The 26,996-nt window shown below is 43.6% G+C and overlaps 1 protein-coding gene across 4 annotated transcripts in view; it reads right to left on the reverse strand.

The window, feature by feature from the left end:
* The window catches only part of TEX11 (testis expressed 11), a 43,335-nt gene that overhangs the window by 12,291 nt on the left and 4,048 nt on the right, over positions 1-26,996 (reverse strand). Inside the window, exons 4-19 of one of the 4 annotated variants that reach the window (XM_081180405.1) lie at positions 24,680-24,764; positions 23,555-23,634; positions 19,671-19,751; positions 19,447-19,566; positions 19,105-19,185; positions 18,860-18,945; positions 17,043-17,100; positions 16,827-16,922; positions 15,003-15,084; positions 14,428-14,506; positions 13,770-13,921; positions 12,827-12,912; positions 11,553-11,690; positions 8,821-8,923; positions 6,711-6,826; positions 2,674-2,759 (exon numbers count right to left, since the gene is read on the reverse strand). In XM_081180405.1, the coding sequence (XP_081036531.1) occupies positions 2,674-2,759; positions 6,711-6,826; positions 8,821-8,923; positions 11,553-11,690; positions 12,827-12,912; positions 13,770-13,921; positions 14,428-14,506; positions 15,003-15,084; positions 16,827-16,922; positions 17,043-17,100; positions 18,860-18,945; positions 19,105-19,185; positions 19,447-19,566; positions 19,671-19,751; positions 23,555-23,634; positions 24,680-24,764 (1,529 nt within the window). The remainder of the gene's footprint in view (positions 1-2,673; positions 2,760-6,710; positions 6,827-8,820; positions 8,924-11,552; positions 11,691-12,826; positions 12,913-13,769; positions 13,922-14,427; positions 14,507-15,002; positions 15,085-16,826; positions 16,923-17,042; positions 17,101-18,859; positions 18,946-19,104; positions 19,186-19,446; positions 19,567-19,670; positions 19,752-23,554; positions 23,635-24,679; positions 24,765-26,996) is intronic. The other 3 variants (XM_081180406.1, XM_081180407.1, XM_081180408.1) reach the window with 3 other exon arrangements.

Here is a 26,996-nt window from a genome sequence, read left to right on the forward strand (position 1 = left end):
GGGATTCAGAATATTTTTTTTTCTTATTTTCCTCCTCCAAAAACTAGGTGCGTCTTGTGGTCTGGTGCGTCTTATAGAGCGAAAAATACGGTAAATGTTTAAAAATACATTTGTTAAGAAACCAGAAGCCATCCTTTTAGGTTTAATAGGTGAAGAAATACCAAGAGAAGACAAAAGACTTTTTTATGTATGCAACGGCGGCAGCGAGAATGTTACTAGCCCAAAAATGGAAAGAAGAAGAATTACCTACAAAGGAAGAATGGCAGATGAAATGGATGGAATACGCAGAAATGGAGAAATTGACAAGGAAGATCAGAAATCAAGAGGATCAAGTATTTGTCAAAGACTGGAGTAAATTTGTAGTTTACTTAAAAAACCATTGTAAACAGTTAAAATCATTGGTTGCATTGAAATGACATTTGTAATGTGAAATTGATTGTGATAACTAGGGATATACAATAGTTGGATAAAGCTTAAGATGCAGAAAACTTAAACTTTTAATATATGAACCCATGGGAGGGAGGGGATGAAGTCTGAAGGTTCAGAGAACCTTGAAATTTGATGTTTGAATTGGTGAGAGATAAGGCATATAAAAATGTGAAAACCTAATAAAGAATGTATAAATATTAAAAAAGGATTTGATGCTAACCTGCTAACATCGGCAGAATCTGACATATGCTACCAGCATAACTGATCTGCTGGCAGAGCTTTCCCAATATACTGGAAGAATGTTCCAGTGGTGGAATGGCTGAAACATGTCAAGAAATGCGGGTGGGAGAAGGTAGTGCAGGGAGGAGCACACCCATGCCATAGCCTGCACCTTTTCTATCCATGACCCCTATTCAACAGTGGAACCTTTTAGCCCTCGTTGCAGTAAATGCCCATCCCATCAGCTAAATGAGAAGGAGGGGTTTAAAAATAACCACGGCAGAGTTTAGCATATGGGGGAAGCTTACCTATGAAGGTGACCCGGAAACTACAGCTGATCCAGAATGTGGAAGCTGTAGTGGTGACTGGGAGTGGCTGCCGAGACCATGTAACACCGGTCCTGAAAGACCTATATTGGCTCCCAGTACTTTTCCGAGCACAATTCAAAGTATTGGTGGACAACCTTTAAAGCCCTAAATCACCTCTGGCCCGTAAACTTGAAGGAGCATCTCCAACACCACTTTAAGCCCAGATGCTGAGGTCCAGCACTGAGGGCCTTCTGGCGGTTCCCTCACTGCAAGAACTGAAGCTACGGGGAACCAGGCAGAGGGCCTTCTTGGTGGTGGCATCTTCCCTGTTGAATGTCCTCCCACCAGATGTCAAGGAGAAAAGTAACTATATAACTTTTAGAAGACATCTGAAGGCAGCCCTGCAAGGGGAAGCCTTTTAATGTGTAATGTTTTATTATGTTTTTATATATGTTGCAAGCCGCTCATAGTGGCTGGCTCAACCCTGTCAGATGGGCGGGGTACCAACCAACCAACAAATTATTATTATTACTACTACTACTACTACTACTACTACTACTACTACTACTACAAAAGCCCACTCAATCACACAGCATGCTACTGCCAGTATATAAACCCCAGACAGGGAGACCAGAATTCAAGAGGTCCACTGAGGTGACTCAGCTGAGAGGGCTTATATCACAGGGCTGTATCTTTCTAGCCTCATGCTGTAAACACTTAGGTGCTCACATGGAACAATTCTGTAATAGGTAGGCATGGAGAAAGGGTACTTCACACACAAAGGGAGCACTTTGCGAGAAAACAACCTGGCCTCCCATCGCACAGGGGAATTTGAGCACTTTGCTAACCATTATGTGCCTAGACTCCTAAGAGGTACTTCACCTCAGGGCTCCAGAACACAGAAACACAACACCAGGCTCTGTTTCAGCAACGAGGAATGCCAGGGCAGAGCACCTACATAAGCACATAAGGGAAGGCAGAATGCATCCTGTAGGGCATAACTTCTGCAACTGTCCCCTCATCTCTCCCCCCCTCCACATATTCCATATGTTTCTACCCTACTTGCCTATGGTTCAGACACTCCCCCCCATTAGCAGGCAGCAGTACCTCTAAACTGTTGCTTTTACGTGGTTATTTGCGTTTTCTGATAGTGTTTTCCCCTTTTCGCCCAGGCAGAGCGTGCATTGGATTTGGTGGCCTTTTGGACAACGTAGCATCGCGGTTATCTCTGGTCCCAGAGTAATGTAAATATGAGGTTGCTTGGTAAGAAGAGGCTGAGCATTCCTTCCCTGTTCAACTCCAGTGGGGCCCATTGGGACTCCTAGGGTGCAAGGCAGGGAGCCCAAGGCAATGACAGCCCAAGCCACCCCTTCCTTAGTTGTAAGAAGGCCGGTGAGGGCCGGGGTCAGGCTGAAGTGGATGGAGCCGTGGCCCACTGGCCCTAGCAGACTAGCTCCACTGGTGGAAGTGTTCATCTAATGGCAAACATCAGCAGTAAGCCTCCAGGAACCAACAGGCACACATTCAGAGGAACAAGAATCAGGGATATCTTTTAAGAATTGAATTCCTATCTGGGACACAAGTAAGGAATTTTAGCTATGAATCAGGACTGAGGGTTTTTCCACTCGGGCAACAACACTGGATCTATTGCATTTCAAATACTAAGAACATTTTAATGACAAAGGAAGTTAGTATAGTTCTGTATTTTGTTACTCACTTAAAATCTGCAGCTATTAGTCCACAGTCATCCAAGTGCAGAGATAAACACTCCAAGGCCTTTATAGCTGCACAATGTTGCCTATTCTGCAGGTGGAGAATGACGTTAGTTAATCAGTGATATAACATATAAAGATAAAGAACATGTATCATTAGTTTGGTGTTACGCATAGCTTAAATACAAAAATATTTTTTTTATTTCTGTTTTGCCATGTCAAACAGCTGTCAGGTTACAAGAGCCCCCAAATCATGGGGGACATTTCAATCAAAAGTACCGTATTTTTCGTCCTATGGGGCGAAACCCCCCCAGGTGCGGGGCTGGGGCGGGGGAAGCCTGAGCTTCCCCCGACCCCAGAACAGGCTGCTATCCGTAAGCCTAGGGAGCCCGGCGGGAAGTCGCGCCAGTCTCCCCAGGCTTGCGGATATCTGCGCGAAGCTCAAAGCCTGGGGCGTGCTGAGTTCAGCGCACCCCAGGCTTCAGGATGCAGGCAGCTCTCCGCAAGCCTTGGGAGAGCTGCGCTCCTAAAATGAAGGGGGAAATGTGTGTGCGTCCTATGGGGCGAATGCAGGCTTTCGCTGAAGCTATCCGCAAGCCGTGGGAGCCTGGCGCGACTTCGCGCAGCTCTCCCACGGCTTGCGGAGAGCTGCACAAAGCCCGAAGCCCGAATCCTGCAGGCAGCTCTTGGCAAGCCATGGGAGAGCTGCGCGAAGTCGCGCCAGGCTCCCACGGCTTGCGGATAGCTTCAGCGAAAGCCTGCATTCGCCCCATAGGACGCACACACAATTCCCCCTTCATTTTAGGAGGGGGGGAAGTGTGTCCTATAGGGTCGAAAATACGGTATAAAACACAGAAAGGAAGCCAGAATTCATTTAATACAAGCTGAAATGTGAGAAACTACAATATATCACATCAGACGGCAGGAGACTGGACTACTCCATTCATTCTTTTGGAGGTCAGCTCCATTTGAGGCCTCCATCCATCCAAAGGCAGGCAGGCAGGCAGGCAGCCTTTCTGCCAGAAAGCAGCAGAAAGGGAGATGGGAAGCAGGGAGTTCTCTGCCAAATCTGCTGAGGGACCCTGGCCACAGCCACATAGTTTAAAGCACACGGCATAAAATATAGCTGATTATCACACAGAGTAACCCACTCAAATGAATGAGCAGAGCTAAGTTAAGCCCGTAAATTTCAGTGGATCTTCTCTGAGCAAAACTTAGTTGCATACTACCTACCACTTACTGCAATAAATTCCAGGAACTGCAATTTTACCCTTCACACCGCTACAATTCCCAGGACCCTGACAAACGACCGTTCCCAGGATTCCTTGAGGGAGGCCATGTGCTTTAAACATATGGTGCAAACATGATGCAGCTGTATTTGCCCCCCGCCCTCCTGGGATGCTTCTGTTCCAACTGCTTATTATAACTTTAAAAACTGGATTTTTATTCTGTTTATTAAACCTGTACACTGCCCTTCATCTGCGGATCTCAGGGCAGTTCACAACAAGCACAAAATATATAATAAAAACAAGAACAAAAAACTAACCAACCAACCTACTCTTCTTCTTTTTTGTGTCATATCTTTCAGATTGTGAGCAGGAACTGTTTTTTCTTATTATTATTCATCTTATATAAGCCACTCTAGGTGCCTTTTCGGCTGAACATCAGGATAAAAATGTTTTTAAACAACATCTTCATTGAACATATTTTAATTGAACCACCTCTTAACTGGAAGAGGAGTAATGAGATAGAAAATAACAGTAGGTGGCTGAATTCATTTTAAAAGGTTAAAAGTATCTCCATATTCATAAAAAACACATTTATGTTCCGGGCAGCTGTAGGCTATGACAAAAGCCTTTAAGTAGCCGCAATGCAACAACTCTCATCTTTTGGAAACTGCAAGAGCCCTGGGTGGAGGAGACAGGATAGCTAGACAAAGGCTGCCACCTTAAATACACTTGCTGGAGACTGAACGCAGGTGGGACTTGTTTCTCAACAAGCACCTGAGAATGCCACTCTTAAGACTGCATTAGACATGCTGGTTTAGAAGTGAATTCTTCTCATGTTTTATTTTCACTTTTTTCCTGCAAACAGTTTTTCTAAGCAACGGGATACAAAAGCAGCTTTGGTTGAAGGAAAAAAACACACAAGCAAACACCGATCCAAGGACAGCCAACTTTCATTTCCCCCCTCCCCATAAAGATGTATTTGGTAGCAAGGAACAAAAGCCCACGTCTGCTGAACTGCACCACACAATTGCAGACTGGAAATGAAGCAGCTGGTTTCTGAACTAACAGGTGGAAAGTTTCCAGGTTAGGGAGTGCACCTGCAGACTGCTGGGTGTTACCAGAGCTCCTTTCAGGGCATAAAAAGGAACAGATGGCTTGCCACCATTTTTAACTGAGGATGTGGAAGGAAGTGCCACAGCTCAGTGGTGGAGCAACTGCTCTGAGCTCAGCTTTAGTTCTCAGCATCTGCAGGTAAAGGCTACCTGGAAACTCTGGAAAGCCATTGCTGGTCAGTGAGGATAGACAATACTGAATTAGATTGGCCAATAGTTTGAGTTTGTGTCAATGCAACGTCGTAAGTGAATGCAAGTACCGTACTTTCCCGTATATAAGACGGGGTTTTTTTACTCTAAAATAATGTTAAAAAATGGGGGTCATCTTATACACGGATAGTGCATGGGGGGACTGGTGATTGGTTGCAGCCATGAGCAGAGCAAGAACCTGTCAGTGGCGATTTGGTGGGTGATTGGTTGCTGCTGCAAGGGCTGCTTTGGATTGGCTGCTGCTGTGTCAATTGGGTGTGCAATTGCTGACTGCTGTTGGCTTCAGCGATGTGAGCGATTGTCAGCATTTGTCAGTTGAATTAGTGATTTTCGGCATCCCCCCCATTTTCTTAAATTTGAGTCCCCCAAAATAGGGGGCATCTTATACACTGGAGCATCTTATACACAGAAAAATATGGTACTTGCTGGGCATTCACATACAATCAAATGAATTTGCTGTCACTGTGCAAGACTGGAGTACCATAAATTCAAACACAGCAGAAATGAAATGTCTTGGCACAGTCTCTGGTAAGCAAAAGCAATTAAAAGTTCATCAAGTAAGGTCCTCTTATAAGGGCCACGGTCCCTGGAAGTTCATTTAAATGACTGCCTGGGGCAGAGCTTTACAGGTGGTGGCACCCACACTTTGTAAATACATTACCCCCATGAAACTAGGATGGTGGCAACAACCTGCTCTTTCAGGAGCCTCCTTAAGACTTCTTAAAAGAAAAGAAAAGAAAAAATCAACAGGCTTTGTCTGGATAGCATTGCTGGAAATTGTCTATGCTGATCTCACAGACACAAGTTAACTCTGCCTTAACTCTGTATTTTAGTTTTATCTTCTTATCTCTCTTTGTACACTACTGCAAAATTTTCATATGGTGGGAGGTGTATAAAACAAACAAAAAGATGCCCGCGTTACAGGGGATTGGACTAGATGACCCTTGTGGTCCCTTCCAATGCTACAATTCTGCAATCTAGGTAGCGCTGGGAGAGACATGGGAATGTAGGATGCTGCCTATTATGAGTCAGACTATTGGCCCATTGACCTCAATCTTGCCTATGCAGGTTGGCAGTGGCTCTCCAGGATTTCAGGCGCCCCAAACTTCAGGTGCCATTGCAGATTGAGCCAGGGACCTTCTGAATACAAAGCAGACACTCTGAGCTATGGCCGTCCCCAGGATACGTTAGTCTGTTTTGTGTACCCAATCTCAAGCAACCATGGAAGTATTTATTAAACCCATTTAATCTTGTAAGTGTGAGCTCTCCCACAGAAGTGAAAGGGGTCAAATGCCACACACTGATTTATGTGCGCATGCACACCAGCAAGGGCTACTAAGAACAAAGCCAGAGAAAGAAAACCAAATTTTCTAGACCCAATGCATTTCTCTGCAAAGTAGACCTGCGGAAGTTTAATAAAGAAAGACAAGATGCAGGTGCTTCACTTATACGAAAATCAGGATAGAAGCCCCCCAACTTTTTTTTTTTTACCTCTAAAGCAAACTGGGCAGCTAATTTCAGGAGGTTAGCCAAACTTTGTTCTGACATCCAGGTCGTTGAGTCTGGGTCCGTTACGGCCCTTTCCATTTCATCAATTGCATGGGAAGCTTTAAAAAATGAAGAAGAAGGTGGAGGTGAGGGAACAGGGAAGACACTGATGATAGGCTGTACTAGTTCATACAAGAGTGGTTGCGCTTTCTCAGATCAGCAGTTGATTGTTCAAGGCATACAGGTGTCCTATCCTGAGGCAACAAAGTGCTCCTATAGTTGTGAAAGTACATGGCTTGTCTGTCCACTGTGCTCATTACTATGGTTACTAAACCCCTAATCTGATCCCTTCAAAGGCCAGGCCTTCCATTTTTTTGCCAAATAATCCACAGATGGAGTGTGTTTAGCTCTATATGTATAACCAAAAGCAAGGACAAACCAGGACAGATCTGCATACGCTGAGCTATATGCATAGATGCAACCCATAGAAATAACAACTCTAATGTAACTGGAGATATCATGCATCTCACTACAGCACAGAGGACAGTGAGGTGAGCTCAGCAAAGTCCAGGGGTAAAGAGGCAGATCCACACCACATGTTTCAAGTACCTTCAACACACATTTGAAGCACATGACTTCAACCCAAAAATTCTGGGAACTGCAGCTTTCTTCTCATGGGGTATAATTCTCGGCACCTTTAACACACCACAGTTCTCAGCAGGGCTTTTTTCAGCTGGAACTCACTGGAACTCACTTCCATCACCTCTCAAGTGGGCACTGTTGCCCATTATAGGAAAACAAGGGAAGCACTCATGGTGAGTTCTGACATCTCCTTTTCTAGAAAAATAGCACTGGTTCTCAAGATGATATTATGGCCTTAGCTTTTGTAACGTGATTCTACTGTATGAACCAGCATGTTAAGAGCTCGGATATTCCTCACTCCAAAAAATTTCTCTGAGTGGCTTGCTAGTCGAATCAGTTTGGAGACTGTAGCAAGTGTAAAAGTTCTCAAAAAAGCAACTCTCATCCTTACACAAAGAAACAAACTTGGATTTAACGTGGTATATTTGAAATTCCAAAATATACCATCCTGATTCCGAATACGTGACCAAATAACTGTGGTCAAAACCACCGATGGTATACACACATAGGGATAATAATTACAGTTAGCATTCATATAAATACTCCCAATAACTGCAACCAGGAAAGAAGCATGCTATCAATATAGGAAACCCTTATCTAATCATGACTATGTATCTCTTTTCTAAGGTAAGAGAGAGTTACTGGCATTCCCAGATGAGTGTCACTGACCGTGGCACTCAAAACAGAGAGCCAGTATGGTGCTGCAGTCATACAGTGATGTAATAGGACCTGGGAGACCTATAAAATGGGAAGAGGAAGAATCATGTAGGCTACCTTGAGCTCCTTAGAGGATATAAAGGGGATATAAATGCAGTAAGTGAGTAATAAAAACACACAATCTTGAAACCTCTGTAGCCCCCTTATCATTCTGCTAGATGACATGTTCTGACGTAACAGATTCCAAAGCCTCAGATCTCGTCACTACAACTGCCAGTGAATTCTGTCCCTCTGTAACATCAAGAATGCCAAGCCAAGTTGCTCAAGCATGCTATTATTCCATGAGATAATGTTGGGCAATCCCACTCACACTGACCATTCACTACTTCATTGCTAGGATGTGACATGGGCCGGTCTCTCTCCCCTTTAAGATGCTCTAGGTTTCAATTTCCATAGGCTCAAATCCACACTGTAAAAAGTGGGTGGTTGTGGCTTCACTACACCTGTTTGGCAGTCCTACATAGAAGGGAGGCAGAAAGCAGAGTTTCCTCTGCGTAACTTGCATACCCTTTTCAACAACAGAAATCTATTCCTGTAGAAGGCGGTATTGTTACAAATATAGCTGTGGACAAGGATAGAGAAGACAACGAGACAGCTTGCTGAAGTTAGAAGCTGTAATGTTTAATGAGTTTAAGGACAGAAAACTACAGAACCCAAAGTTCCCTACCCACTTTTACCTCTAAGTCCTCCTGGCAAGATAGGAAATCCCAAAGCAGAAAATATAACTAAATATTCCACCACCTTCTGTTTTTACCTGCTGCCACGTCGTTCTCCAAGATGGCAATTTTATAGAAATAAAAATAAGTGAATATGCAGTTGGGATGGTGCCTCTCTGCTTCCTTCAATGCCTCCTTGGCCTGCAGACAGAGGGATTAGCAGGATTGCTATTAAGTATTAAAGCAAGGACAACTAACAACAATTAAACACACAGGATGCACGGAACACATTGATATTATTTACATCATTTCACAGAGAACTTAGGGCAAGAGCCACCAGCCTGGCATCCAGGAAGTCTTCTAGTGGTGGCCCTGGGCAGGTGCCCCAGGTTTCGAGCTTTCTTTTATTTTATTTTTATTTTTTAAGTCTCTAGCCCTCCTAAAAAGAAAGTTAGGCAGCAAAAAGTGCATGTCTCTTCCAAGTGATTTCTGTGAAATGAAAATGGTGTGTGGCTACCTCGTATATCTTTCCTGGCCCTGAGAAAATGTTTCCTGTTGCAGGGGATTGGACTAGATTACCCTCAGAGTCTCTTCCAACACTACAAGTATGATCCTATATTAGGCAGCACGAGTATCCGGGAGGGTGGGTGTCATCTACATAATGAGGACTAGCATGACATGGTTGACGTCCAATAGTAAACATAAGGTTGTCTCTCTAATTTTGTATCATATGACAAAAGCAGTCATTTTGTGTTATGCCACGCCTCCTTTGTGGTAGCCATTTTGTGACTGGCACCCCGTACGCTCTCAAAATTCAAAATGTGCCCATATATTTGAAGTTGTTGGCAACCCTTGACTTGGGGGTTCAAAAACCATAGGGAAAAACTATTATCATCATGAGGTTAGATTAACCGTGCAAGACAAAAAACTTACTGTTCTGTTGCTTCATTTAGGGTTACCTTTAGCCAGTTTTTGTTGTTGTTAATAATAATATAACAAATAAATTTTAACTGTGCACAGTTTGAATGCATACATATGGCGAAAGTCTGTTACGTAGTATGAAATAATTAATAATATTTAGATTGGGCATGCCTGCTCAGTACGAAATCCCATTGAATTTATTAAAATGTGTCACTGCAGGCTTGCAGTTACTGGTCCAGGTTGAAGTCTCGTGTTGATAGGCAAGGCTCTGAATAACTTGGGGTCCAGGATATCTTAAAAACCACCTGAGCCCTGATATTCCAGCCTGATCATTGAAGTCATCTAGGGCAGCACTGTTAAGTTGTCTCCCATGTTACAGAGGCCCAGCTGGCCTCATTCAGAAGTTGGGCATTTTGTCTCGCAAGTTCTATGCTAAAATATCTCTTGAGCAGCCAAGCCAGCTGCCTGAGTGATTGCTTTGTGTTGTTACTATGTTGCTATATACTGTCCTGATGTTTGGCAAGAGGGTGGCGTGTAAATACTTTTGCAAATAAATAGAACAAGAGCGCAATCCAATGCTGTGCTGTGCACTGTAGGTTTCTAGCAAAAGGGGCTGACTCAGCTGCTGCAACTATGCAGGTGAAAAGAACAAGCAGGACATGAGAGCTTCCTATTAGAGGCTTTTGAGGTGGGGAGATGAATTGGAACCACGTGAGGAAGGGCCATGCACACAGCCTTGTTTCCTGAGTAGTCAAGTGCAAGTTTGTGACCACAGGTGAGGGTCGGAGGATGCCAAGAGCTTCTATGAGCAAGGCAGAACTGGCTGCAGCAGTTGCCTGGGCTGCAAATGATGTTCCTTTAGGTGTTTGCAGTATAGCCTTCTGTGCCTTTGCAACAGACCACATGGGTGATAGAACCATAGCTTCAGCTATCAACTACCAAACGAATATATGCAAGGAGAAACCTCATTTTCCAGATGAATTAATGTTAAACTTTAATAACCTAAACACAAGGAGGAATTTGGACAAGTACCCTTCCCTCTCTGAAGGCAAATGATTTCCATCACTGGGTGGTGATGACAAGACATGCAAAACCTGATTGCAGCCCTTGCTCCTAACAACCTTTTGTTGGGCTGGCATAACATACATCTCCAACATTAAATTAATAAAGAAAAAACATCCTTCTTGCGGGATGGGTTTTAATAGATAGGAGAGGATATATTAACTGCAATTTATCTCTCAGGGCACCCACGTGTGTGGGATGAAGAGAGTTTAAAAGTCCCACCCTTAGCCGCAAAATTAAAGGAATTGGCTGTCAGGCCTTCTTTTAAATAAGTCCAGCTGCGAAGCGAGCCGACTTCCTCTTTTCGTTTACCCCCCTTAAAAAAGAAATCAGACAACTGAAAGCTGCCTTAAAATATGATATACTTACTCATAGTCTTGCACTGGTTCTCAGCTACAGCAGCAGTAAAATACATATATTTACAGTAAAAGCAGTCTCAGGCATACTGCCTGATCTGGAGCAAGTGGACACCTGTCCTCCTGCATAGCTGGTCAAAGAGCGGGATGGGGGAGTGGGGAAATACATCTTTGACTGTTCCCACTCAAGAGAGGAAGGGAAATGATGCCACGCACTCTACTAATTGCATTTCTATGGTCTGAGTGCCTGCCAATCAGCCACACAGCTCTGTGGCAGTCAGACCCTAATCTTACTATGTAGCAAGAATAAGCAATGTTAGGTTTGGCTGCTACATCTCCCACATTTCGAAAGGAAGATTTGCCCGTACCCCCACCCCACAAAACACCCCAGGCCTGCTAATATTAAACAGAAGCAAATTTTAAGACTTTCCATAAGCTCATGGAGAAGGTTAAATTGGAAAAAACATCAGCACCTGAGGCTGGAGAAATACCTTGAGAGGCTCTTTCAAGCGAAGAAAGCAAGCAGCTATATTCCTTTCCAAACTTGCAATATTCTTCTCTATTTGTCTTCCTGAGCAGAGTTTGAATGAGTAAGTGTACCACTCAAGGGCTTCATAATACTTTTCTTCCTAGAAAATAAGCATTGTGTCTTAAACTGATTGTATTCTGTGAGTTCCAAGCTCATGGGTTGTGAACAAGTATGCAGTTGTTCTGTTCTTCATCAATAGGAGGTTGGAGAGCATGGTGACTTCTCAAAGCCAAGCGGGCTAGGATAACACTGATTATTTAGATCTCAGAGTTGGGGAACCACCTGCATTTTGAAAGGTATGTACTGCAATCCAGCACAACAATCCTTGCTGAAAACCACTATCACAGCCCTTGGAAAATACTGGCTTAGGAACCTTGAGTTGAAAAAAATGAAAGAGGCTGCATTTTATTTCATTTCATAACCAGTCCATGTCTGCTAAACTTATACCTGTACCTGTTTATTTTGAAAGCTCAGATACCCAAAATATTGGCAAAGTGCAAGGTGAGTGGGAAGGTGTTCCAAAGGAATGCTACATTCAGGTTTCAACCCACAGACTGCTTGCATTCACCATACAAAAGGAGTTAACCACATGTGGTAGTCGAATAATAATAATAATAAAATTAATTTATATCCTGCCCTCCCTGGCCAGAACTGGGCTCAGGGCAGCTAACATCAAAAATATATAATACATTAAGACATAAAATTCAGCAATCGACTGAAATACAGCTTAAAATCGGATTAAAATCAAAATAAGATCAGATGGCTACCCGCAAATTATAACTATAACTATAGGGGTTGGGAACCTTAAGTACTCACCAGGCTCAGCTATTTGTATGAGCCAGTGAGAAGAGTTAGAGAGGCCACCTGTATGCAAGGTCTTGTAAAAGGAGAGGGGTCAGACTGAGCCCTGACCAAAGGCCTGGCAGAACAGCTCTGTCTTGCGGAAAGTCCGGCAGGGCCCTGGTCTTTTGCAACAGAGCGTTCCACCAGAAAAGGCCCTGGCTCTGGTAGAGGCCAGTCTAACCTCCTTGAGGCCCGGGACCTCCAAGATGTTATTGTTTGTGGACCATAAGGTCCTCCGCGGGGCATACCAGGAGAGGCGGTCCCATAGGTACAAGAGTCCCAGATCGAATAGGGCTTTAAAGGTTAGAACCAGCACCTTAAACCTGACCCTGTATTCCACTAGGAGCCAGTGCAAGAAGAAAACAAGAAGAAAAATTTTGCATGGCTCCAAACCTTGTAGTACTTGGTAGCTCTGTCCCACAGAACATGGTGCAGGTGATCCAGTGTTTCAGGACGCAGAAACTTTCCTTGGTTGTGGTCTGAGGAGACAAAGTTCAGCACTTCACCAATTTTAGAGCATCAAACATATTTGCAAGGACAGGAGCAAAGTGCACTCTATTAAAAATCCTCAAAGCCAAACTAAAATGTGACCTTATCTAAAGCTGGACTCTTGGCATCTTACATAAAGCCTGGTTCTAAGAATGCTCAATCAAAGTTAAGTCCTACCTGTTACTTTCACCCAAGCAAATATGCTTAAGATAATCTTAAGGGCGATATATCCTGAACCAGTGTGGCCCATTCCTGACAGGACAGCCAGGGAAGAGGAGGACGACAGCATTTGCAGTGGGTCAGGGACTCAAAACCACCTTCCTCTGCCCCACTTTTCCCACAAACCCACCAGCTTACATTTGTCTAGAAGCCTAGGTCATTGTTAATAACTGGGCAGAGACAGAAACTAACTGGCCTTAACTGTTATCATATGGAGCTGCTGAAATTGATTGTGGGCTCCCAGTTCCCGAAGTTCCTATATCTTGAACTGGAATGGCATGTGGGATGGCAAAAAGGAAGCAGCTGCCTGGGGGCTGCAACAAGGGGAAGGGGACCATTACTGAGCCTGAAGCCCCTTAAGGACCACCTGATCCCTTATACTCCCCTTCAGTCACTGAAATCCTCCGATGGGACACTTCTGGGGGTTGGCCTTCATCAGGGACTGAGTGTTTAGTGTGCAGGCCCTGCCCTGTAAAACTCCCTGCCAGTAGATGTTTGGCAGAAACCACCCCTTGCCTTCTCTCAGATACCTCTTAAAAACTGCCCCTTTTAGACAGGCCTGAGCAATATGATTTTTTCTTTTTACTGAGTTACCACCAAGGAGCATCAAAAGAAAACTGACACAGACCTGCAATAACACCTTCAATTATATTTTGGGCAAGCGACTCATTCATTGTCTGTATCAGGAGTTCAATCTGAAGAAGACTGATTTTGCCATAATCCGGGAATCCTTTAAATCTCTCAGTAAGTGAGTCCAAAAAGTCTAGCGCGATGGTCTGCCTAGATATGCAAAGAACATGCAAACAGGTTGGGCATATGGACTGCCAGTCACTGGCAACAAAAAAGGCAGGTAGCATTCATGAATTGAGTTTCCAATAGCAAAAGAACCTAGATTCCTATCCACCCACATTGCCCTCTAAAGGGAGAAAATTTCAGTCACTCTCTGATGCTCTCACACCAAAAGCTTCATGAAACACTGACACCCTGACAACAGACCGTTTAGAACTGCATACACCAAATGTATGTACACCTGCAATAATACTAATTGCAGGCCTCAATCTGCTCACCCAAACATCTCTCCAAAACGGTTTGGGCACCTAAATGTGCCCAGATGAAAGAGCCATTGCCCCTTTATTTTCTCATCATTCCCAATACTCCTGTAATTTTTCTCTTAAGGAATTCTACCATGACAAGCCATGTCATAATTTGAGTTCCTTTGTCTTCCTTAGCATCTAGTCTGCTTGATGAAAAACTACTACTGGTCAGGATCCCTTAGATAGCTGTACCTCTCATGCTCCAGAAGCAGTTTTGCTACATCCACAAAAAAATCTAGGGTGAACCCATGACGCAGAAGTTCATCAATAGCTGGAGAGGGAAGGAAGTGGCAAGGTTAGTGTGTCACTGAAAGCAAAGGGTGGAGAGGAAGATAAAATCAGACGAACAGAAACATCAATACTGTTCAGGTTTTGATTTCCAAGTGCTAATCACAGAATCCAGATAGACAGGATTGTAGCTGATTTGATTAACTTGGGTGGGGTCTCAGAAAATACTGAATGTGCATAGTATAAAAACAAATATCCCTCCAAATCTATGCTAAGGGCACTGAAGAAGGAAAATATTCACTTGGGTGAATATGGACTGAGAGTGCAAGCACATGTACTGTAAACAGCCATTTTTCTACTTTGCAGTTCATACTCTTTGTTAAAAACAGAAGAGGCTCATCAACTAAAACACCGTGCAGTATAAAATGAAGTTGCCTCTGTTGCCATAGATAAAACAGTCCTGGCACTTTCCCTCACAACTCAACCTTCCTTTACAGGCTTGATGCCACATGTGACTTATTTTGAACCAAGGATGGTACCTGCGCCAAGTTCTGCCTCTAGCACATCACCTTTCAGGAGAATCCTAATTTTCAAGAACAAACCAGCTGGATGCAAATCTTCCTGTAAATCAAGAAATCAAGACATTATTTTGACAGCCAAACTATTCTTCACCATATTCAGGATATTTTTAACTGGCTGCTGTCAGAGCTTAGCTTATTCATAACTCTGAAAGAATGTCAAGGCCCTCTCATCAGCACTCCCCAAAATATATATTCTAAATAATCTCCTAGAATAATTTTAAACATCCTTAGCAACAAGTCAGCCAGCACTGCGATTATAATTTCTCATCCCAGAGCCTCAAAACTATATTCTTTATTTTTTTCAGAATTCTCATTCTGAAAAAATGGGAGAGGGAGTGAAGGGAGTGAAAATGGGAGAGTGGGAGAGGAGAAATTGCTGCTTTACTGTCTCCAATATCCCGTCTTCTTCTGAGATAGCAGAGACCCCAGGAGTGTCAGCTGCCCGTAACACCAAAGATCATTTAAAGGGGTGAAGGAGGATGCTGTTCGCTCTCTGCATTCACACCATACATTAAAAACACCTGACTTCCCCAAAAAAATTCCTGGGAACTGAAGTTTACCCCTACAAAGTTATAGTTCCCAGCACCCTTTGGGGGAAGTTATGTGCTTTAAATGTATGGTGTGCAGACACATCTGCTCTTTTGTAAACAAAACAAATAAACTCCATACTTCCCCACACCACTCCCACGCTGGCATCAGCCACAATCAGATAGACCATGGGTAGGCAAACTAAGGCCCGGGGGCTGGATCTGGCCCATTCGCCTTCTCAATCCAGGCTGTGGATGGTCTGGAAATCACTGCATTTTTACATGAGTAGAATGTTCTTTTATTTAAAATGCATCTCTGGGTGATTTCTGGGGCATAGGAATTTGTTCATTTCCCCCCAAAAAATATAGTCCGCCCCCCCCACAAGGTCTGAGGGACAGTGGACTGGCCCCCTGCTGAAAAAGTTTGCTGACCCCTGAGATAGATGAACTAAGAAGGAGCAAAGAAGGATGGAAGCCACTCCCTCACTCTGCCGCTACAAGGGGAAGAGGGGATAAAAGGAAAAGACTCCTTTGCCCCTGGACAGGGCAATAATAGCAGGTAAATTACTCTTCCAAGCACATTATGCAGCTATTGCTTTGAGAGTAGGAATTGGTACTACACTGCTAATAAAGCTGCTGCACAGAGCAGCCCTGAATTCTCATGTCTCTATGTGAAACAGCAAAGGCCTCACACCTTGTAAGGCAACCCTGAATTCTCCATTCCGTGTAAGAAGTCTTAAATGTCTGGCAACTGTGCACAACCTTCATGGAAAACCAGATGCATTGTGTCAAAATCACTTCATAACCCTATGTTCCTGCTAAAATCATACAGCCATAATGGTTCAATATAACATAACTCTTAGGGTGACAAAATTGTCATTAAGATCAAACAATGTTCACAATGAAGTATACAAGCTTTCAAGTCACAGAGGACTCTTCTGCAGACCAAAAGTTCAAGATTACCCAGGAGGGGAGTTAATGGAAAAACGAATGCTTCCAAATGTAAGTTTAATGGTGAACCCTTGTTGGCAGGTTGTTTGAGTCATAAGGTGAAGATAGAACAAAATTTTGTTTCAGACTGAAATGTAGAGTTTAGTGATAAAAGCAAAGAGGCTTGGGGGAAAGATACTGTTTCTGGAGTAGCTCCACTGACTGCAGCACTTAACTCTCAGCAGAAACAAATCCAATCCATATGCTTAGAGCACAAGCAACTCACTCAGTCCCATGTCTTTCAAACAGCTGTTTGCTCCCTCACCTCATTAGCCATGGTGACAGCCACAAGAGCTTTATGTTCATGACCTCTTATCCCCGAATCCAGATAGACATTACTTAGTAACCGCAGTACTTTAGCCTACAATTAAAAATAAATGAATATATAAGCTCAAAAGGCTGGCATAAATGAATCCGTTCTAACCCCAGAGGAAAACAGATTCCTCTATTGGGCTACATGTGGTTTACAAAGATTTCTCACCTGCATTGCTTTTCCATTGGAGTATTTCCTATCCATCTTTCCAATTTCGTAACTCTGGCTGTTGAAAAGGAGGAAACCGACAACAGACTAGCTGATTATTCATAGCATAGAAAAGACCCACTTGGCTATATTCACAGGAAATAGCATACTGTGTAAGAATAACTATATCCAGTCCACGGTACCAATTTTTCTCTTATTGTTTTACATGAAATGTTCCACATTGAATAAATTATACTGTAGATTATCCACTGCAAAGATGGTGAATTCAATGGGGTGTCATTTACTAATCACCTGAAGATTCCCCAATGCTCTGAATGGTAGGTGGTCCTCCTCTCCATGGAGGGCTCTTCAGTCATAGACCCATCTCCCCAATTTTGTTATCTGCTCCATCTTAAAAGTCCTCCATGAAATTTTAGTTGAAAGAAAAATCCAGGGCCCATGTATGAATAATCAGCTCACACGAAAGTGTTCAAGTCTTATTTCAAATGGCAAATTTGAAGCTGGCTGTCTACTCATAAATGAATATTGTCAGGAATAAGTGTCCTAGCCTGTCCCTGCCATCTCAAGGGACAAGTTAGAGCCTATGTCAGCAAACGTACCAGCAAATAAGCAACCTAGTCAGCTGCTTAAAATCCAACATGAATTATATTTTGGGACAAGATGGGATTCAAGATTGTTCACCTCTTCCTCTACCAGAAATAAATTCATGATGGAGCTTTTCTGTGAACACTGTTTACTTTAAAAGATGTACAGTGGAACCTCATGTTACGGACAGGATCCATTCCGGGTTCCACACAGAACTGACGCAAGCCGAAATGCCGCGTCTGCGCACGCATGCGGCACAATTTAGCGCTGCTGTACATGCATGAGCGACAAAACCTGGAAGTAACTCATTCTGGTACTTCAGGGTTGCCGCGGGGAGCAACATGAAAACACGTAACCTGAAGCAGATGCAACATGAAGTGTGACTGTACTGGTGTAATCCCCTGTTCACTGGCCATGACAGGTCATGCGTTCCTCAACTTTGGTCTAATGTCTGCTTCCTTTAAGAAAAAAGCAGCTTTGGGAGGGTTCAATCTGGAGTGCAGCAGCAGAAGGAAAGAGTTGCTGTACCCTCTCGGGTCACTGCTTCTCTTCATCAAACCACCCAAGCTGCTGTCTCCACCTTCCAAATGCATGCTAACTTCCCTTGGAAAAATGCTCTCACAAGACTAGATTTTCTGAAATTGCAAACAACTTTTTAAGCCACTAGATGGTGCCAAACGACACAATTCAAACCAGCACTTGTTTGCCTTTGGTATATCCGAGACAGGACATTCTATCTCTATAGCCTAGAAAAAAATAAGAAAAAAATGCCTGCTTGTCCTTTTTTGGGAGGAAAGGGCAGCATATGCTATCGGCAGGTACCTTCTGTTGCAACATTTTAATGCTTGCGGAAACCATTTCTATTCAGTCAGGCTTATGCAGGTGGTTCAGAAGGCATCATTCAATAAAAATTTATGATGTTAAGATTTAAATGGTTTTTAAGTGGTACCTCAGGTTACAGACGCTTCAGGTTACAGGCGCTTCAGGGTTACAGACTCTGCTAACCCAGAAACAGTACCTCGGGTTAAGAACTTTGCTTCAGGATGAGAACAGGATTCGCGTGGCAGCAGCAACGGGAGGCCCCATTCAGCTTAAGAACAGACCTCCAGAGCAAATTAAGTTCTTAACCTGAGGTGCCACTGTAAATTGTTCCAATTATTTAATCAATAGTGGTACATAAATATTTTTTATAAATATATACTGAATAAGCAAAAGACTACTCATGGAATTACCAGAGCCAAAAGGAGCTCTCTTCATATCTCTTCTGTGTGTATCCTTCCACACCAAAGTTATAGCACAGGCGGGAGAGGTAACAGGTCTGCAAATATACGAAACAAATGTACTGCTGTGTTAAAAGGCCAAGATGTGTGTGGAATAGTTGAAACATTTCCCCTAATTTTCAGTGAAGCACCACTGCAACAGAATAGAGTACAAATGCATTAAAAACTATTATAAAGACAGTCTCACGGATACTCACCTTTTGTGGCAGGCTCATCAGGAAGTTTTTGCACTGAAGAACACATGTGACTGCTTTCTGATGATTTCCTTCAGCAACTGCCTGAGAATGCAAAAGAACAGGCCAGTAAACTGCTAGGTTGTGCCACAGGTCAATTTTAAATTGATGTTTCAAAATTCTAGAAAACTATGTATTGGAAACACGTTCACAGAAAGAGTGTGTCAAGTTCTATGAATTAAAAATGTTGGAAGCCAGTGAACTGCAGAAAGCACATCATATGAACAATACAAATGAAGACAACACTCATTACATTGCCATAGCACTACCACAGCAGCTTGGCATTTATTTTTTGCACCAACGTACCGATTCAGCCTGGAAAGAGATAATTTTGAACATGCCCCTCTCTATATCAGATTTGTGTTCACAAATATCAGTCTCTCTAGGACTCCTCTTTTTCAGCAGAGCGTACAGTTGTTTCAGACTCTGCAAAATGAAGCAGGTAATATGCTTAAAAACAACCAACAAACCATGATATTTGCTAAAAACACACCAAAAAAACATTATTGCACAGGAAGGCACAAACTTACATCCAAAGCAATCTCAAAAAATTCATTGGCAAGATCAGATTTTCCAACATTCGCATAGCCTTTCCCAGTCTTTGTAGCCATCTGGATCATAAAATAAATTCGTAAGTTTAAAACAAAACATGGACATTGGCCTCTATGGAATCCTACAAAACCAGTACATATTTTCAATAGAATAACAGAATCGAGAGACCTTTACAACAGTTTGGCTGGTTTAAATTAGAGATCGTGATCCTGGCTTATGGCTTTTTAAGCTGAGACCAAGAATCAAACCTGCATGCTCACCCATCATGCATAGCCTCATGCCTCTGTGCACCTGCTCAAGTGCAACTGTCACATCCTTCCCGGACAGCACTACTGGGAGTGGGAAGGACTGCATTCTGAAATCATGGAGCATCGCTGCCATCCAGCGCTAGACCACTGGTCTGGCAGTGCAGGGCAACTTTTCTGGTATCTTGCCAGGCTCTAACCTGACTCAGGACAATTCAACCTCTTAAAAAGACCCAGACTTCCCAGGAGGAAAGAGCAGTCCACCTCCAGAACTGGTCTGAAAGGCCTCAATATCCATGGAGACACCTCACCAGGCCTTCCTCCAAAAGCTGTCCTGGAAGGACCCACAGGAAGGTTCCCTGACTCATATGCTTCTCAGTCTGAGTCTGAATCACCTCCCAGCTCCAGACAGCATGCTAGGAAGGTCAGGTGGCCACTCAGTAAAGGACCCCCTACGTGGAAACTCAGAGGAACATAGCAGCTCATGAGCAAGGGGGTCAAGAGCAGAATTAAATGCACTTGGTCCTGGATGGAGTTTGAGAGGCCAGACTATGCAAGTTCTCAGTTGATGACTAGCAGCTGCTGAAGCAACACACATCTTTCAGCTCCCAGACTTATCTAACCTGACTTCTTTGCTCTACCTCTTGACAGACCTCCAAACCTATGTGCGATGGCTCAAGTCTTCTGTACTGCACTCAGTTATGGACATTGGTTTATGACCTTTTGACGTTTGCTTCTCCTGGGCTTCCTGTTTTGGAGGCTCCTCTGGCTCTTGACAAGTGCTGCTGTTTTGGATCCCAGCCCGTGGCTAATCTTGTTGCACGCAACTACCCTACCCACTGCTCAGGACCTGGGACTTCAATTTGGATGGAGGACTACTGCAATTTGTTTATACCAAACTAGGGAAGTGGTGCAGTACTGGTCTACTAATCAGGACATGAAGTCACACCCGTTTCATATCCTAGAAAGTAAGCCAGGAATAAACCAGTTCCCCATTTTGGGTGTAATGGGGAGCTGTGGTTTAAACAAGCCATAACAGAAGTGTCAAAAGCAGGTGCATGCAAGGAGGAGCAACAGGGGAGCATGTGAGCACAACGTCTATCATCGGGTTTATTACCTATAATTTATTAACTGTGGTAATAAAGTAGTTCATTAGCCATGTTAATAAAACTGATTGTTAAATGTGAGGTAGACCCTACCTGACATTCTGCTTCATAAAAAACTGCAAACAGCAAATACTTTAGAATTATTATAAAATATAGTGGTACCTTGGTTTACAACTTTAACCCGTTCCGGAAGTCCAGTCTTAAACCAAAGTGGACTTAAACCAAGGTGTGCTTTTCCATAGAAAGTAATGGAAAATGGTTTAATCCTCTCCAGACAATGAAAAGCAACCCCTAAAACAGCAACTCAATACAGTGGTACCTTGGGTTAAGTACTTAATTCGTTCCGGAGGTCCGTACTTAACCTGAAACTGTTCTTAATCTGAAGCACCACTTTAGCTAATGGGGCCTCCTGCTGCTGCTGCGCCGCCGGAGCATGATTTCTGTTCTCAACCTGAAGCAAAGTTCTTAACCTGAAGCACTATTTCTGGGTTATCGGAGTATGTAACCTGAAGCGAATGTAACCTGAAGCGTATGTAACCTGAGGTACCACTGTATGAATTTTACTATCTAATGAGACAACTGATCCATAAAATGAAAGCAATAAACCAGACTGCAATCTACTATCCAGTATCAAAAACTGGCAGTGACCTACCCATTGCCATTGGAGGGACAAGACGGGAGGGGGGAGTTTAAAGGGTGTGTGGAAACACTCAAACTGGAGGAGCAAGGAGCGCGCATGGGGTGCTTGTGGGAAAGGAGGTGGCTAACTTGATGCAGAAGAGGGGCTTAAGTGGGGAGGGAAGGAAAAACACTGAAGGGATGAGGAGCATGCATGGGTTGGGGGGGGGAATGAGGCGGCTAACTCACTGAGGGGACACTTCTGCCCAATGCCCCAATCAGCACGATCTTTTGAGATCTCCCTCTTGTCAAAGCAGCTGAGCTGCAGATTGCTGAGGGGACGCTTCCCTCCCAAGCTTCTGTGGGGCTTTCTCTCCTCCTGCAGCTGCAAGGGAGAGAGTTGTGAGCCTTCCAACCATATGGCTGGTGGGCAAAGCCTCTGTGGGGATTGCTCTCCTCCCGCAGAGGCTTGGGAGAGAGTTGTGAGCCCGCCAACCCTGTCACTGAGGGAGGAGAGCAATCCCCGCAGAAGCTTGGGAGGGAAGCTGCATGCCTGCCAGCCATATGGTTGGAAGGCTCACAACTCTCTCCCTCACAGCTGCAGGAAACACCGTGGTGACCCCCTTCTCCGCTGCCAGACAACGGAAGTGTGGCACCCAAAACAGAAGTGCAGCCACAAACGCAGTTTGTTCAGAATCCAAAAAAACCACACAACCTGGAGCACTCATTTCCAGGTTATAATTGGTTGTAATCCAAAATGGTCGTATACTAGGCTGTTCGTAAACCGAGATACCACTGTAAAGGTAAAGGTAAAGGGACCCCTGACCATTAGGTCCAATCGTGGCCGACTCTGGGGTTGCGGCACTCATCTCACTTTATTGGCCGAGGGAGCCGGCGTACAGCTTCCGGGTCATGTGGTCAGCATGACTAAGCCGCTTCTGGTGAACCAGAGCAGTGCACGGAAACGCCGTTTACTTCCGGGGCAGTACCTATTTATCTACTTGCACTCTGACGTGCTTTTGAACTGCTGGGTTGGCAGGAGCTGGGACCGAGCAACAAGAGCTCACCCCGTTGCGGGGATTGGAGCCGCCAACCTTCTGACTGGCAAGCCCTAAGCTCTGTGGTTTAACCTACAGTGCCACCCATGTCCCTGAGATACCACTGTACCTGCATTTAAATATTTGAAACAAAACAACCAGGTATAAACAAGTGTGGATCCTGGCACTGGCAGAAAAAACTTACTGAACAATTAAGAATAAACAGAAACGATTTTGAAGATGACTTTTGCAGCACAGGGCTTTGGATTAAATTACATATATTAGTAAGCAAAGAGGAAGGATCTCAATGACAGGAATTAATGGCTCCTTATGGACGGATACCTTGGTATAAGATGTTAAAGAAATAAAACTCCACTCGACTCCAGAGAGCTATTCAACCGGACTGGAGATTCAGATACCAATTGTTCCATAGTTCCATAGTTATGGAACAATACAGACAGTAGAACTATGTACTGAACATTTATGGTTGGGGAAGGGGCTGGGATTTGTACTCCATGATTGTATACATTATAAAAGAACAGGAGTGAAATACAAAACATCTAACCACACATTTTGGTACGTCATTTGAGTCATTCATTATTATTACTGTTTAATCATTGCAAACGTTTTCTAAATAATGGATATGATATTTTCCCAGGCAAGTTTAAAGAAACTTTGAAACCCATTTCTTTGTGTCTAGCACCCTCTTAAGGTCCATGTAGCACCAACTGAAATCTATCAGTATAAGAAAAGAAAAGGCAACAGTTGCAACTTTATAGGCTATTTAGTTTTTCAACATTTTGGGAAGCTGAATCAAACTTTAGAGAGTAACAGTATGTTATTTAGTTGCAATTACCCAAATCTGCCTCCGCACTTTCTGCTCAGAAGGATCATCTCCTTCAGAGAACTTCATCAGTTTGCAGGCCACGTGGAGCACTGTAAAACAATATGCACATGCTTAAACACCAGGCATATGTTATCTATTGCTGTCAACACCACTAAGTACACTAAACATGGAAGAGGTCAGCATATTTCCTTGCAAGTAGGGGATGGGGAAGAAATTTGATTCTGTTTGCACTTAAACATAGCCACACTTCAAAATCTGCACTTCTCTGAACTTTCTAATGCAATTATGCAACCAAGTAAAGTGTAACAAAAATGCATATACTGGGGTAAAATGCACATAAGCATGCATATGCTGGGGCAAAAAAAAAAAGATACAAAAATGCATATATGGGGTAAATTGTGTCACAAAAATGTGAACATCTGGCAAAATTGCATACAAGAATGTTTATATTAGGAGAAACTCTAAGCTAGGGACGCCCAACTCCCAAGAGACTGTGATCTACTCACAGAATAAAAAACTGGCAGTGATATACCCATTGTCATAAAAAGACTGGCAGTGATCTACCCAAAGTTGTTGAGCTTTCTTTAAGAAGCCAAATTTGTGGAGCTTTTTTAGGAAAGGCAAAGTTGGGGGCTTTTTTGTAAGGAGATCGCTGAGGGGCCAGAGATCAACCAGGATCTACCAGGAACACCAGTAGATCACAATCTACCTGTTGGACATGCCAGCTCTAAGCCTAAGAATCTGATGATTTGAAGGCTTAAAAAAAAGGTATTCATGAACTGATGTGGAAATAAGCAGAGCTGAACTTAAAACTGGAAAAATAATAAACAGAGACCTGAGGCTGTCAGATTTGCACATCCTTACTAGCCAGTGAGACATGCTTCTTTCAGTACACCAGTCACCCTGTCCTAATTTAGGTCAGTCTCTAGGTGGCAATTAAAGAATAATAATCATAAAGTGTGCTTTCATTTAAAAATACAAAACCAGGCAGTGGTACCCATAGCAAGTCTGGAGTTCTTGTCATTTGCAGTACCCCTTCCCCCTTTTGAGACGTATACAAATTTCAAAGTAACAGGAAATATTTTACTCTTCTCAGTAAATGCTGAGTGTTTATGGCAGAGATGTCATACATACACTGAACTTTCTGCACATCAGCCATATCACAGTTTTTATTTCTTGCCGTGGTCCAATTCCATAAACTGAGTGCAGTTTCTTCAACCTATGGGGGCGGAAATTGAAGCCTGTCAAAATCCATACAAGCCATTTGAAATGTTTTATAGGAAAAGCATCCCAATTATCAGAGCTGTACAATCCTCCTTGAAACTGGAAAAAGGAGGAATGGGAGCTTGTCACACTGTTAAGCACATTATGGTATCCTTTTCCATACAAAGATTTGAGATGACGATGTAAGTGAATAAAAAAACAGAAGACACCATATGTTCTCCCTTCCGATAATCGCTCTCGATTATCACTTCTGTCACACACATGAACATACAAGCTGTGTCACATCAAGATATTTTATCAGCCACAAACACATTCTACCCTAAAGAATATTGCATAACATGGACTCATGCATAAGGTTGGAACGAACTTTTCAATGACATTTAGATCCCCAAGAGCCCACAACCAGGTGACTGCCCCTTCTGAGGTAACTTGAATGGGAACTTTTTGGTTTTGGTGCCCTATTTACAGAATGCTTTCTTCAGAGAGACCCTTTAGGAAACAACTCTTTTATCTTACAGTGGTGGATGTTGCCCACTAGGACACGAGCTGCAGGCAGAAGACAAACAGCAGATGGAGCCAGAGCTAATGACAGAACAGACAACTTATTTCAATTTAGTCCCCATCCTCCTCCCTACTTAGTTCTGCTAGGTTATCAATGGGATGGCGGAGGAGGAGGAAGCCGACAGCTGGCAGACCTTGGACTGGTTGGAAGTAGGAAGTCGAGGCTGGCAGAGAGTGGACTGTGGCTGGTGGGGTGGTACCTCGTTTGCCCTAGTGAATGAGCCTCTGCTAAAGCTTCCAACCACAGGCAAATACATTTTTAAAATTTATCCAGGCATTTTAACAACACATTGTTACGAGTTTGGAAAGGGAGTCAGTCTGGATGATACCCCCTGAGCCTTCTCTCATCATCTTTAATTGCTTTCTTTTAGCTTTAATTTTCTCCTCTTTTTTATTATCACCATCATCATTTAAATTTGTATATCACCCTATACCAGTTGTGTCCAAACTTTTTTCAAAGAGGGCCAGATTTGATGAAGTGAAGGGCCAACCAAAGTTGTTTAACTTTTTTATGATTTTACCCTAAAGTTGTTTTTTTAAGGATTTTACTCTAGCAAATAAACTGCCACAGGGGCCAGATTAAACTGACTGTCAGGCCCCCGAAACAGACTTTAGACATGCCTGCCCTGTGCCTACAGGTCTCAGGGAAGTTCACATGTTTAAAATATGCTTGATATTTATTTCTGTATACAGTACTGTTTTTGCTGTTCTCTCAAGCTTTAATAAAAATTCAAATGCAAAAAAGATGCTTCCCGGTTCCCCCTCCAAACCTGTGGTGTTTTGTGCGCATGTGCCCATTGGGGAGCAGGGTTAGAATGCCTAAGAGCCAGCTTGCCAAACCCATTCCTTTGCTAAGGAAATGGTTTTGACTGACTAGTTAAGAGCTACGATTAGCATAACCAAAGAAGTCACTCTGTGCCCACAGAACAAATGGGCAAGCCTTCCTAGCTACTAGGAAAACAAAACCAAGCCTTTCCTGATATCCAAAGAACAATAGCCAGAGATGTGAGTCTGAACTGAGCTGGAAGCTGTAGACACAAAGACATGCTTGATCTGTGCTTGACGCAAAGCTGCAACTAATGGAGAAGAAAGGTCTTTTGCAGTGTTCGTACTGTGACCCCCATCCTATGTAGAGGTTGCATATGTGAATAAAACCATATACCGTATTTTTCGCCCTATAGGACGCACCGTCCCATAAGGTGCACCTAGTTTTTTGGGGGGGAAATAAAGGGGGGGAATTATTCCCCCCCCCCAGCCCCCAGAACAGGCAACTCTCCGCAAGCCGTGGGAGCCCAGCATGCTTCAGCATGCACGCAACTCTCCGCAAGCCGCGGGAGCTCGGCGCTGGACTCCCGCGCCTTGCGGAGCTACCCAAAGCCCCAGCACGACTGCTCAGCGCGCCGGGGCTTCGGGATAAGAGGCAGCTCTGCGCAAGACGGGGTAGCCCAGGGGGTACTCCCGCGGGCTCCCAAGGCTTGTGGATAGCTTCCTGAAGCCTGCATTCGCCCCATAGGAAGCACACACATTTCCCCTTCATTTTTGGAGGGGAAAAGGTGCGTCCTATAGGGCGAAAAATATGATATTCTAAAGACACCACAGTCTCTGCAGACCTCCATTCCAAGGATACTGAATGCTGGGGAAATGCCAGAACCCCTGAAATCTTTCT

This window comes from Podarcis bocagei, assembly GCF_964188305.1.
Source record: "Podarcis bocagei genome assembly, chromosome: Z".
NCBI lineage: Eukaryota > Metazoa > Chordata > Lepidosauria > Squamata > Lacertidae > Podarcis > Podarcis bocagei.